Source organism: Zophobas morio, unplaced genomic scaffold, assembly GCF_036711695.1.
Source record: "Zophobas morio isolate AGI-343-1 ecotype UQ-CSIRO unplaced genomic scaffold, CSIRO_AGI_Zmor_V1 ptg000834l, whole genome shotgun sequence".
NCBI classification, from domain to species: domain Eukaryota; kingdom Metazoa; phylum Arthropoda; class Insecta; order Coleoptera; family Tenebrionidae; genus Zophobas; species Zophobas morio.
Genome location: NW_026972936.1, coordinates 61,911 through 74,509, shown reverse-complemented (window position 1 = coordinate 74,509; position 12,599 = coordinate 61,911). Strand labels below are relative to the sequence as shown.

At 33.3% G+C, this 12,599-nt stretch overlaps 1 protein-coding gene and 1 long non-coding RNA gene across 7 annotated transcripts; one reads left to right on the top strand and one right to left on the bottom strand.

The window, feature by feature from the left end:
- The first annotated feature begins 7,106 nt into the window (after positions 1–7,106).
- On the top strand, positions 7,107–9,380 carry LOC135122006 (uncharacterized). 3 transcript variants are annotated; one of them, XM_064046255.1, is made up of 16 exons: positions 7,107–7,204; positions 7,281–7,356; positions 7,409–7,452; positions 7,514–7,580; positions 7,637–7,803; positions 7,858–7,902; positions 7,959–8,012; positions 8,061–8,136; positions 8,247–8,425; positions 8,481–8,593; positions 8,723–8,770; positions 8,829–8,897; positions 8,948–9,075; positions 9,124–9,172; positions 9,232–9,278; positions 9,329–9,380. In XM_064046255.1, the coding sequence occupies exons 1-15, from the start codon at positions 7,111–7,113 to the stop codon at positions 9,274–9,276; spliced, it is 1,254 nt and encodes a 417-aa protein (XP_063902325.1). In that variant the 5' UTR covers positions 7,107–7,110; the 3' UTR covers positions 9,277–9,278; positions 9,329–9,380. The 3 variants fall into 3 exon arrangements, with proteins under 3 accessions (XP_063902325.1, XP_063902326.1, XP_063902324.1); XM_064046256.1 differs by having other exon boundaries at positions 9,142–9,172; positions 9,232–9,349; XM_064046254.1 differs by having other exon boundaries at positions 9,232–9,349.
- A 107-nt stretch (positions 9,381–9,487) lies between these two features.
- On the bottom strand, positions 9,488–11,773 carry LOC135122007 (uncharacterized). 4 transcript variants are annotated; one of them, XR_010279203.1, is made up of 7 exons: positions 11,642–11,773; positions 11,090–11,179; positions 10,908–10,985; positions 10,323–10,611; positions 10,019–10,095; positions 9,648–9,966; positions 9,488–9,568 (listed from the first exon to the last, which is right to left on the bottom strand). It is a non-coding gene; the product is annotated as an uncharacterized LOC135122007 (long non-coding RNA). The 4 variants fall into 4 exon arrangements; XR_010279200.1 differs by lacking the exon at positions 9,488–9,568 and having other exon boundaries at positions 9,681–9,763; positions 9,851–9,966; XR_010279201.1 differs by lacking the exon at positions 9,488–9,568 and adding an exon at positions 11,470–11,547 and having other exon boundaries at positions 9,815–9,966.
- Positions 11,774–12,599: the final 826 nt, after the last annotated feature.

Genomic DNA, 12,599 nt, shown 5'->3' with positions numbered 1-12,599 from the left:
CACCGAGTAACGCATGTATAATTTTTTAATGCATGGAAACCACAACTTTATCTCTTAAAGTCGAAATTTTAAAAAAACTCGTTGCGCTTTCTTTTCTCCTTTCTTCCAGAAGTGCAGAACTTTTTTGGAGTATTTGGGCAAAATAACTAAGGATCGATATCGACAACATAATATCGTTGCGCGGCAAAGCGCCAACATTGTGCCGGAGGTGAAGGAGGTAATAGCAAGCGCTTTGACCCCAAACTGTTCGGGAAGTGCAAGTTATTTTTGTGCGACACGATTGCACTTATAAATGGCTTGTTGAAATCCACAATTAGCTACGCTTTTTATATAAAGCCTGCAGCTACAGCAAGGCAAGTTTCTACTTTTAATGACGAGTACCCTACTAGATGCACTCATACCCTTCACGATACCCTGTAAATCGTGCAACTCGAAGTTATTTTAATTGCAGTTGCTTTTGATAAATGTACCAAATGCATAAGTTCTAAATAAGTCCTGGAATTTACGAGTGTATCCTATAAATGCGCACGTTAGCCCTTTCAGATATTTATATACAGGTTGATCACCTCTGCCGGTGTGTGACTTGGCTCGGCGCTAACAGCTTTAGAAATTAGAGAGATATTAAAACAGATAAATAAAAAAGAATTAGTAAGTAAACGAATACAAGCTTAGGAAAAAAAATGAAAAATAGAAAGAGAATAATGTATATAAGAAAGAGGAACAAGAGAAGTCTAGTATTTCCCTTTCATCTTTATTTAAAAAAGTTAAATTCTAGAAACTAGATACTGTAAGATTATAAACACCAGAAATTTTTAGCTTACTTTTTAACTAGATGTAATTTTAAAAATATAATATATTGAAATTTTTAAAATTGTGTTGATTGTAAGATTGATTATCTTATCTAAAATCTTATTTCTTAATTAATTTTTATGGTTATGCTTTGTTTTCTATGGTTATCTTGAGTATAGTTTCATAGCTTGCCTTATGCGTGGGAACCACCACGAGAGTTTAAATAATAACGGTTCAGTTAACAAGAATTTATTAACTTTTTATTATTTAACTTCATAATAGATGATGAACAAGCTGAATGTTAAATAGAAAAAAGGATAGTTTAAAGAAATCATGAAAATCAATCCATTTTTTAGCAGGCTTTACCGAAATGATCCACTTGCCAGACGCAGAATAAACTAATACTAGCGCATGACGGGACTACAAGTTCCCTTAACAGTCTTGTTAAGTCCCTTTTCCGCCAACCGATCACTTTAAAAAAGCACTTTGGATAAAACTAAAAATGTATGACAATTTTTCTGCGGAATAAATTTTAATGTCAGCACTTGTAACTATGGCCTGCCCTGAGAAAAATTTTCTACACCTTACGAGTTATGGACTACTTAGCAAACTTGTTCCCTTTCTTTCACCGATTTCTTTGGACACCACAGTTTAAAAGCAAGAACTAGGAGTATCACCCTTTCCTTCGCCGGTTTATGCATTAAATTCGAAGCAGTAGAGTGGAGCCGTAATCAGTACTCCCGAGCGCAATAAAGAGTCTCTTTTTTTAATCTAATTCACAAAAGAACGGATCGATGTTTCCTTTCCGTTTCATAGTTCACGCAGTGCTAACTAAGCTCTTGACTGTTCCCAACGTCGTTGAAAAGTTTATGGCATCTGTTGTTGTTACTGTTGCTATAGTTGTTGCGGTCAAGAGAGCTGCTTTTCGCGCCTATGCAGGGGGCCTTTGATATTATTGGGATTGTACTTAAAATTGGAGTGGAATTCGACAGTTATAAGATATACATTGAATCAGAGGACTAGGTCTCCGCAAAAATTATTTGCTGGGTGATAGTTGATATTTTTCCTCTTTACAAGTTGCACAACTAGCGGAGGCGGTTTTGTACGCTGTGTTGTAAGGTGGGGATCTCCCTTATACGTAGCGCAGAAGCTTGCATTGTAATAAAACAAGGCAGGGGAGCACATTTAACCGTTGCTTTTTCACAACTTATTAGTTTCGGTGTTGGAAGTGAGAGATGGTTATCAATGTTGGAACCTTCTGTTGTAACGACCCCAAAGGAAGTTACCTCTATGAAGATGGAAGGACGTGGTGCAACCAGGAATAAGTGTAAATAATTAGTAAAATTATAGGTTTATTTACAAGAACAAGAACAAGGAGAGGAACAGAAGAAGGGATGACACTTGACCATAAAGAAAATGAACGAGACTCAAGGTTTCCTGTAACTGACCTAGTCCATATATACATGTGATTAATTTATAAAATAATTAAGCAAACTAATAATGAGGGCAAAGGGCTTAGAAATAGAAGGTCTAGTATCGAGAATTACATCTGTAGGTCGTTTCGGGACAAATGTACTGCTATCTACGATAGCAGGTGTTTCGCGTGCACCAGCGATCCAATGTGGAGGGTGTAATTATTTGAATATGCAAGTCGGCCTCGAGAATGAAAAACGTTAAGTTAATGGTTATATATCATGTATAACAATCTTGAGAGACTTTTATTTCAGGAGCATGGGTGAATAAAGTTTGTCACGCTAAGCTCCGTAACATTGAGTTATTTCCACCCACTGTTAAAATTTTTTGGCCACTTATGCGTGTCTTTCGCAATCAGAGGTTGTACACCGCGTGTTAGCTTAAGTTTTATAGAGAAAAATCACTTTTATTCACTTAAAAATAACAGGAAGGATTCTCTCCTTACGGGGTCGTGGTGGCGCAGCTAGTTCGGTGGTGCTTGCTTAGCAATAGCATGGGCTGCATAACCCGGCCTTGTGTAATTCTTTAAAGGTTTTTTTTATTATTGGATAAGTTCACAGTGGTTGTTAATGTAGCTGCTAATAATCGTGTTTTTAATGCTAATGGTCATTCTATAAACTAATATGGCGTTATTATTATTACCATAATTTTTATTTTTTCAGTTACTACTTCAATTTTTAATGCCATTTATACCACTGAAAACAAATAGCTCTAGTATTAGGTTAGGGTTAGAAAAATCCAACAGACGTAAAGAACGTAGAAAGTGGTGCTACCCATGCACTACTCCTCAAAACTCAGTTAACCCTTGGACTGCAAAGCTAAGGCCGTAGCTCTTTATATACAGTAGCGAGTAACGCGCTGCGTTGCCACCTTGCTCTCCGCCACAACGGTTTGTTATCGATAATAATCCATTATTTTTGCCTGATACACGAAAGAAAGGGGAGAAGGTAAAGTAACGCATTTTTTAAAAAAAAGAGGGCCTCGCTCTTAACGATGTTGCACATCACACCCCAATTTGGACGTTAACGAGCAAGCATACTGACGTATGTTTATATAAAATGTTTTAAATTAAAGGCGGCAATAGCTAGGTTTTTGTACAAATTTTTTAAGTCCTTACTGGATTTCTACTATTTATGCCTTTTAATTTAACTATGCTTCAATTAAAACGGATGATTACCTTGGTTAATATATCATAAGTATTTTGGTAACAGTTAAATATGTAGTCTATAATCTATATGAAGGGCCCCCTTTGTGAGATTATTAAAAACTTAAAGATTCTTTACATAGATTCCTGGTAACAATTTATTTATATGTACTTCCAAAGATCGGGTCATGGGTACATTTAAAGGATTTTGTTATTTATTCAGAACACTGAATTAAAATAAAAATCAAGTTGTAATAACGAGGTCGCACCTCCGCACATCGTTTATAACGATAAAAAAATATATTTCTTTATATGTTAATCTCTCCCCTCTCTAAATTAAAATTATCTCTCTCTTTTTTGACCCTGGTTTTATGCCCATGGGGATATAAAGGCAGCGTTAATAACAATTTTGAAAAACTTTAATTTAAATTAAAGTTTTTAAAATTAAAAAATAAACCACAAAAAAGTTTGTCATAAAGTTGTTTGCTCGCAAGCCTTAATGTAGCTAGAGTCTGAATTACTATACCAAACGTCTAGGAAAAATACCAGAACCTAATGTGGGCATCTGAAGTTATACAAAGTAACTAGATTCGAGAAGGCTTTAACAAAAAAAATAATATATATATATATATTAAACGTAGGACGTAATGTTTAAACAATAGTTGTCCGTTTAATACAACTGGGTAAGTAGTACTTTTAACGAGAATGTTATTATTAACATTCTGAATAAATAAAGTAAGTATATATAACAAAAAGTAACTCATAGAAAGGTCTTTTTATATCTAAAAACACGCGAGCCATTGTCTTCTGGGTTATAGTTCTATCAATAAAAACAGTAATTATATATTATATAATTAAGTCTTTAAAAATAAGATTGACAAAAGTTTCCTTAAAATGCACTAGTGATATACTAAGTAAATAATTTAATAGATTTATGTAATAAAGTACTTATAAAATTCCTTTAATAAGTCCAAAACAGGCAGTTCTATGTGTAGTGCTTTCTCGATAAAATTTATTGAACTAGGAGTACCTGTGCATAAAAGTTGGGTCGAAAATTAAAAACCAAGTACCTGGAATAACTTTTAAAAAAATTAAGAATATTTAAAATATGAAATTCTTTTTGTTAAAATTTATTTAAAAACTGAAGGTGTCTTGATTAACAGCAAGTCAAAAAGTGAATGCCTACAAACATAATAAGTATATAGAAGGTACAACAATATATTAATAATATCACTGCATTATTGCAATTATAATATATACTTATTACCACAAGTTTGCTTTCCAGATTCCTTTAAAATACCCCGAGTATTTTTTTTTAAATAGCAATAACTTGCAATTCTTAAAATTGACGAATGTTTTACTCGTGAAGAACACCTTAGCCACTGTAAAGTAATCCTTAAATTTGGAGAAAAGGAGAGAATATCCACTCTTTCTGTAACATATTAAATAAGTGTCTCCCTTTCTCGCGTAGTAAATAACTGTAACGCCTACTAAAAGTAGCAAAGATTGGTAAGAACTATTTATTAAGTTATTATGACGTTTGTCCGCCAAATATACAAGCCGACAGTAGACTCAAACGCTCAAAAAAATTGCTTTTGAGGGCTTAGCAGAAAGTTATGAAAACTTCTAAAATAAAACACGTTTAAAAGAAACATCATTCAGGAAAAAAATACTCCAGTAGCATCAAACACGGTGAAAAGGTTTCAACGAAGAGCTTTACATCAAAAATAGGGCTATCGGTTTCGTCCCTTGCTCACGCGTAAGGAAAAACTCAAGGCTGTTGTGAATAATTAAGCAGCCTTTTCCCAACCCAAATCGAACTTTAGGGATAATACGGTTCTGATCTACAAGTTATAGTAGTTACTAGTCAGTAAAAGTGTCTCTCCTACTTTCCCAGTACGATATAAATATAGTGGGCCGTAAAATTTAAGTAGAAATTGTTTGATTAGAGAGGATAATTACGCTTATTACTTTCCACTGACATGGATTTAGTAAAAATTAAGGGAAAAAGTAATATATTTTGTGATCGGTTCAAGAAAGCTTTTAGCATGAGTTTCTTATAATATCAGACCCCCAAGCCTTTTTAGTTAAAGAGGCTTGAGAATTAATTTACTTTTTGGAAGTTTGTATGTATGTTTAAATGTACTTGCTTGCCAAAGGAAGACAAAGTCGAAATAAAAGTTATGATTCTGCTATTCCATTATAAATTTTTACAATTTAGGCTGTCACACAGTATTACGAAACCTTGGCAGTCCATTATGATTTTTATTTCACTACTTACTAAAGTTTATAAAGGACATAACCTATTTGAGTTTTCTACATCCCAATCTTAGAATTGTTTCAGCGTAAAGACATTAAAATAAGTACTATTTATATAACATTTAACCAAAAAGTAAGAATTTTTTTCGCTTATCAAAGAAAATTTATATGGTTACCTATTGCTAAGCTCTATTTTGAGAATACCTAATCAATGAACTCCTCAACTGCCGTTGTAAAGCAAATGTTTATCAAGGCAGCGATATCCAATAAGTCTAACACAGTACCGCTGAGGGACCACTCATAAGAAGGGCATTGATGCCACTGAGGTCTGTACTGACACGTTCTGTAGGAACTAATTAGCTGCATTCATTAAACGCAAGCTTCATCCAGTCAAGCAGAAATTTTTTTAACTGTTTTAATACCTTGGAACATAGGTAGTGATATAGATCATTTAAAACGCTTTTTTTTACCACCCCATTTGGAACGGCACGTAAGAAAGAAAATGTGGCTTACTAAAAATACACAAATCATTTTCTTTGCTGTTTGTTTTTCAACAAAAATCGCGGATTGCCTGAGGTCTAAACATTACGGCAAATAGAATTAAAACCATAAATCTTACAAACTTCTTTTCAGACAAGGTACTCATCAGATATTACTACTGTGCTTGAGTTTAATTAGCAAAATTAAACCTTAAGAAGCGTGAAAATATAAAAACAAAACCTGTATGTCATTTAAAACAAAATTTTTAAGCGAAACTGTTTTATAATAACTACAAAGCACGAATACAAAAAATAAACATGTTACAAATACTAAGTAATGTCATTATAGTCAGATCTTTCTTACATGTTATCTACAGGGGTTCTAAGGATAATTAGAAAATTTTTTTAAAAAGAACTTGCACCACTCAAACTAATAATTTAAAAACAGCTATAATTACAGCGCGAGTTTGTTCACTTAACATAAACTGAAGATATATAATCTGAATATAAAAATAACTACGAAGAGGAAGTCACCGCAGAAGCTAGGACTGCGCTAGCATAATAGATTGAAAATAGTCACCATATTAAAAATACATAAGATTTTATGTCAAGTTAAAATTAATGTATCAAGCAAACCTTACTTGCCATAAATATTTACAAACTCCAAACATTAACTTTGTGAAAATTATCAATGCATTGCTTTTAAAGTTATTTATATGGTAAATCTAAGTGCAAAGCTACGCTTAATCATCGATGAACATTGCATTGTTTGTAAGCCTGTAACTAATGCATGACGATTGGTGTAAGTTGAATTAGTGCGATGACGTATCCAAATTTGAAGCGGTTTCTTTCCATATTTGTTTTAACTTCCTCATGTTTTCGCCTTATTATATATTCCGAATTTGGGATGCATTTGTATTTGTATACTGCCGACAATGCTTCTTTTGCGTTATACCTTGTTTTCCTATGAGAAAGGGAAGGCGTAAGATTAAGGTTGAAGGAGAATTACTCCCCTTGCAACCTCTTGAAGTAAATGAACTACTTTTAGTGGAAAACCAAGGTTATTTAAAGTTTTCGTAGCAGAGAGCATCATAACTGCACCGACCACTACTATGCGTATATCTGACCTAACTTAGGTTTGGCTAAAGGGACTCTAGGGATTGATGGTAGTAAACAAACGGTTTTAAATCAAAGTACACCTAAGCAAAGCAGGTTATAGTTGCAAAACTATTGCTGTTATAACATGTTTATGATTCTATATTAGAGAAAATCATGGTGGCTTTGGTGTAAATGATTTTTCGGGATGCAGTACTCTATATTTGTGATTATTACAAAAAAATAATTTTGCATGATTTTTATTTTATCTAAGATACTGAGACGTCTAAACTAAATATAGCTTTTAAAACTTGTAAGGATGTCTGGTCTACGCAAGAAGTGTATAATTTATTATTTAGATTATTACATTATCTGTAATAACAATTTATATCGAAAGGTTTCTTACAAAAAACGACGATTCGCTTGCTTTGAAAAAGGGTGCATATTCAGAAAAGCCCGTACGAATTAAGGAGCGTCCGAAATTAAAAGACATAAACTTTACTTCTGCTTCATCTCCACTGCTTACCGGGGACTCCCCGCAACGGGTTATACTTCGGTTACGTGGTATTTCCCTTTTTTTTTCTCTATTTAAATTTACTTTGTTACTGAAACTGGTAGATATTGCTGTGTCGCCCCGATCCAAGTTAGAAGCAACTTCGAAAAGTTATTATCAATAGTTTTCAATAAATATTTATTGAATTGCTTATTTTTTTAATTAGAAAAGTTGGAACCATTAACGGAAAAAGTTTTACACGTAAAAGTTCAACATAAAGGTATTTATATATCTAATTTACTGTATATAATCTAATTTTTATATGAAGGGGAGATAATACTTTCAAAGACAACTGAATGGGCTCCTGAGAAAGCTTTTTATAATGTTATAGATGACGCTCGGATGTAAAATATATATAATTTTTAGAATAAAAAAGTTTTTATAGATCCGCTCATTAAATATGATCTTTTTAAAATAGCTAGAGACTTACTTTATTATATATATGCGTCTGAAGAGAAGTGGATAAAGACTTTTCCCTGTGCGTAGAAGCTTCAACGCAGGCTAAAGCAAAGACAAGTTGTACTATTGGAGCCAACAAGAAAAACAGATCGCTATTTGGATTGAATTTTTTTAGCCGAAAGAAAAAAAAAATTGCTACTTCAAAAAATGAATCGGAATTTGTAGAAGATTGGGGTGACTGCCTCTCTTGTCTTGCATCCTTTACTCATCTTTATCAGAACATCCTAAGGCACTATTTGTGTCGGGCTCAGCGACTTCACCATCTCCCGCGAGAATTCGCTGGTCGCCCACTCGGAAAATAGCTTGATGGCCATGAGTATGAACTGCGAGTTTTTTACGCTGGTGCGTTCACCTTTCCCGCTTCGCTGAGGCCACTAGCCTTTTCGCTGTAGAAATTAGAGCGCTACCAAGATTATTATTACTACTATTATTGGCCTTGCTTCTACGAGACTATCAGCCTTTTCGCTGTAGAAACCAGAGCGTTACCACGAGGACTATCTTCACATGAAAAGAGATACCGTAAGTTTCGCTTGATAATTATGACGCCCGAGGGAACCTATTCTGCCGACTGTCATAGGGCGCCTGGTCCCTGTACTACGCCGTGCTGGGCGGTCACTGCTTTAACATGTATATGGACGAATACAAGGTTCGGTTCGGGATACTTGGACTATCAAGGCTGCAACATATTCTAAGCAGAAACACGGGAACCCCTGCTATAGTATTGATCTTTTGAGCTGCAAGGACGGTCAAGTTCTCCCAGCTGACGACTGCTATCGAGCTCACGCGTTCAAACTCACCACCAGCAAACTCACTTTTTACTTTTGGTAGGCCTTTAATTCATTCTTTTGAGTTATAAAACTTAATTTTTAAAGTGCGGCCTCGGAAATCAGCGCAGAAAATTGGCTGTTCGCTCTCCGCGAAGTACTTCTATTACCAACAAAAACTGTTTAAGTGTTCATAATATATAAAAAACTTTACAGTGTTTAAAAGACGCGAGAGAATGGGAGGGGTCAAATACCGGCTAGCAGTAATCAAGAAAACTAGAAAACTAGTTCAATATTTATTTTAATAAACCAGAACTGGTGTAGAGCCAGCCCAGCCGGCAGCTACACGTTCGAGAGCCGTTCGTTGAGAGCCTGCAAGCCGAGCTTCTTTTGTTAGAATAAATAATAACCCCCTTATACACAACCGCTGTGTGGTTATCAAGCAGACGGGTGACTTCCCACGTCGAGGTGGCACGTAGCGGCGGCCTTTCTAGCGGGGAGCCTTGATAATTTATTTTGTCTCGGTAGAACCGTAGAACATGGTCTAAGCAACCTGCACAGTTTATTAAGGAAGAGAAACAGAGACTGATTTAGAAAAAAGTTAATCCGGGAAAAGGATTTGTATGCGAAACTCTCGGAGGGGTCACGTGCAGCGTGGGAAAACCGCAGATGTATCCACGCCATATTTGTGTACTGCAGAAGAGTAGTACTGGGGCGAAAGAGGGCAAAAGTCTGGTAGCCGAAAGCACTACAGCGATTATGAGGCAGAGAAGAGAAAATTGTTTTAATAAGGAAATAAATTGAAATATAGACTGTGTTGGTTTTATAAATTTACTCTGCAACACAAACAGATTTTGCAGGATCATAACTAGTGTCCTTTCCGGCGTGAGTTGTTAAAGGCAAGCGGAGTAGGCGGCCAGTATGCCGTAGAACCCCGAAATCGGGGAATTGCTAAAGAAAAAAAAATGAATTAGCTAAAAAATAAACTAGTGCAAATAATTACTCGAGACGGTCAGTTACCAGAATGGTTGATAAAAAGTCAGTCAATAAAATAGTTAAGCTTACCGAAGTTGGATTAACCTTAGAAAAAAATCCATAATAAATAATTTTTTATACTAAATTTTTTATTTAATGCTTTAAAATTATCGCTAACTTTTTTATTATTTTTTAAAAACTTTGGACTGATAATACTATACTCTATTAAATGCTCAATATACAGCCGCTTTACTAGTTAGTAACAAAAGTTAAAAACACCTAAAAAAAATTTGCTATTTACTAATTACTTTAACATAGAAAGTATAACTTACACGATCTCCAACTTAATAAGAACCTCTCTTTCCCATTAGATCAATGCCGAGCACAAGAAACACCGAGTCGAAGTTTAACCAGTGAATATTTAAAAAGAATAAGATTTTGCTTGATAGTAAACTTTTTAATAAGTTATCCTAACTCTCCTTGGTGATTGTTTATTAGTATGAAGTTATTAAACTTTTTTATATTGTTTACGAGTAATAACTTTTCTTTAAATAGTGTCAAGAGTAACCTTTCAGGAAACTTCCTTAATTAATTCACCTACACGTTAAATCCTTCCTTGCTCTTAAATTTTAAAATATGTTTAAATAGTAAATATTAATTTAAAGTTATCATAATTAAAATTATCAATAAAATAAATTCAAAATATAAAAACTTCCTTTTTTCTGTTTTATTATACCTATAACTTCAATAATTTTTGCAGTCACTCAATATTTTAAAATTTAATATTTTTCTACAATAAAAATGTGTTTATTCTCCTCAACCTCTAATAAATAACCAGCCTAAGACAACCCAGCTTATTTATAACTTATAATATAAGGCAATTCTTATACTGATTTACATAAAAATTTGTATATAACCTTTCTTTCTTCTTTAAATATAAAAAACCGTTTTACAAACTTTCTGCTTAAAACTGAAGCTCGACAGGCGTCGAGTACCTTTAGTAAATATGTATATTATAAGATATCCTCAAACGATATTAAAAAACTATACAAAAACCCTATTTATACTAAGAATTTATTTGAATCTAAAGCTAAGATACCAATAGTATAAACTTTAATCATTCCTTTTCACTCCAGATGGGAAGCACAAGTGAATCGAGATAAAACGTTGCGAACAAGTCAATAACGAGCTGAAAATATATGAATTTAAATAAATCAAAAGTAAAATAATATAGGAAACAAAAATATAAGAAGTTTCAAAATAACCAGCATTAAAAACAGTCCAAACTTTAAAATTAGGAAAAAACCAAATTTAAAACTAGAGAAAAATGAATTTCGAAATAAAGTAAAAAATAGAAAACTCAACTGCACTTAGCAAAAAAATATTTACTAAAATTAAAAAAGGTAAAACAGTAATTTTTATAACTTACAAAGAAGTTTGAAAAACGAGTTTAAAGAGGCAAGATTTCAAATAATTTACCAGCATGAATAAAAGAAGAAGGGAAAAACATGAAGTTTTCGTGAGAACGAAAGAATTTACTAAAATCAGTAGAGTTTTCTATTACAGTAACATTTTAGTTAGTTTAAAAGTTGATTAGTAAAAAAAAAAGTGAGTGTAAAGAGAGAATATCTTCAATCCCATATTCTGGTACCTAAACAAAAAGAATCAACTCTTTGTCTTACCGTCTTGAGTCAAGAAAGGGTGGAAAAATACTTGCTTTTCTCGTGACTATACCTGAAACAAATTAGAAAAAGTAAACCAGCAATCGTAACTTTTATTTATATATCAATCATAAAAACTGGAAACAAAATAAAACAATCAATATTCGCCGGCAAAGCGACCGACCCCATCGGTAATACCATAGATTCTTCGCCCTGAATAGCTGCAAACCCTAAAAAATGACTTTTTTTAAAAAAGTGCGCTCGAGAAATAACATTTTGTTTGGCAGCCTTGGTCTAATCATATTTTAATACTGAGTATATAGTAAATATGACAGCGGGGTAATTAACCGAAATAATATATTATCTTACAAGGTGAAAAAGTTATCGTCGACATTGCTTGTCTAGCAAGCTTTTCATTAATGCTGGTGAAATCTGATTATATAAAAATTGCGAAGAGGTATTTTTTTGCCAGAGTTATAAAAATAATTATTAATGCTTTTTACGTAAGAAAGTCCTTGACCTGCAGGCTCTATAAATTTTACACCTAGAATTTTCGTATAAAATTTTTGGTAAATGTGAAATTTAAGGCTAGTACGTTTGCAAAGATTAGAAAAATAATATGGAGGACAAACTACGAAGTGGATATGCAAAAAATCCTCGGTATAATTTTTTATATCTACCCCTCCGAAGATTAACCGTATGAATTAGAAAAAGTATTATTGTTTAAATGTTAAATTTGTAAAGACTGCTTGACCTTTTTTAAAAGAGTGCAGTTGCAACCTCATCGTTAAAAAGAAATTTAATGGAAATTCCACCAAGGTTAAAAAAATCGAAAAGTTGAATGTATTAGATACTTAGATCATTCCCTAATTTAATACGCTAGTTTTAACGATAATTTAAACTATGCGCGGCACTTTGTTCCATATTTCCTATTTTTATATAATAAAA

Excerpts from the sequence above, each read along its gene's own strand:
- LOC135122006 (XM_064046255.1), top strand. The coding sequence starts at position 7,111 with ATGAGAAAGGGAAGGCGTAAGATTAAGGTTGAAGGAGAATTACTCCCC. Across the intron at positions 8,426-8,480 it reads GGAATTTGTAGAAGATTGGG|GCACTATTTGTGTCGGGCTC; the intron begins GTGACTGCCTCT and ends GAACATCCTAAG. Across the intron at positions 8,898-8,947 it reads TGTATATGGACGAATACAAG|AAACACGGGAACCCCTGCTA; the intron begins GTTCGGTTCGGG and ends TATTCTAAGCAG.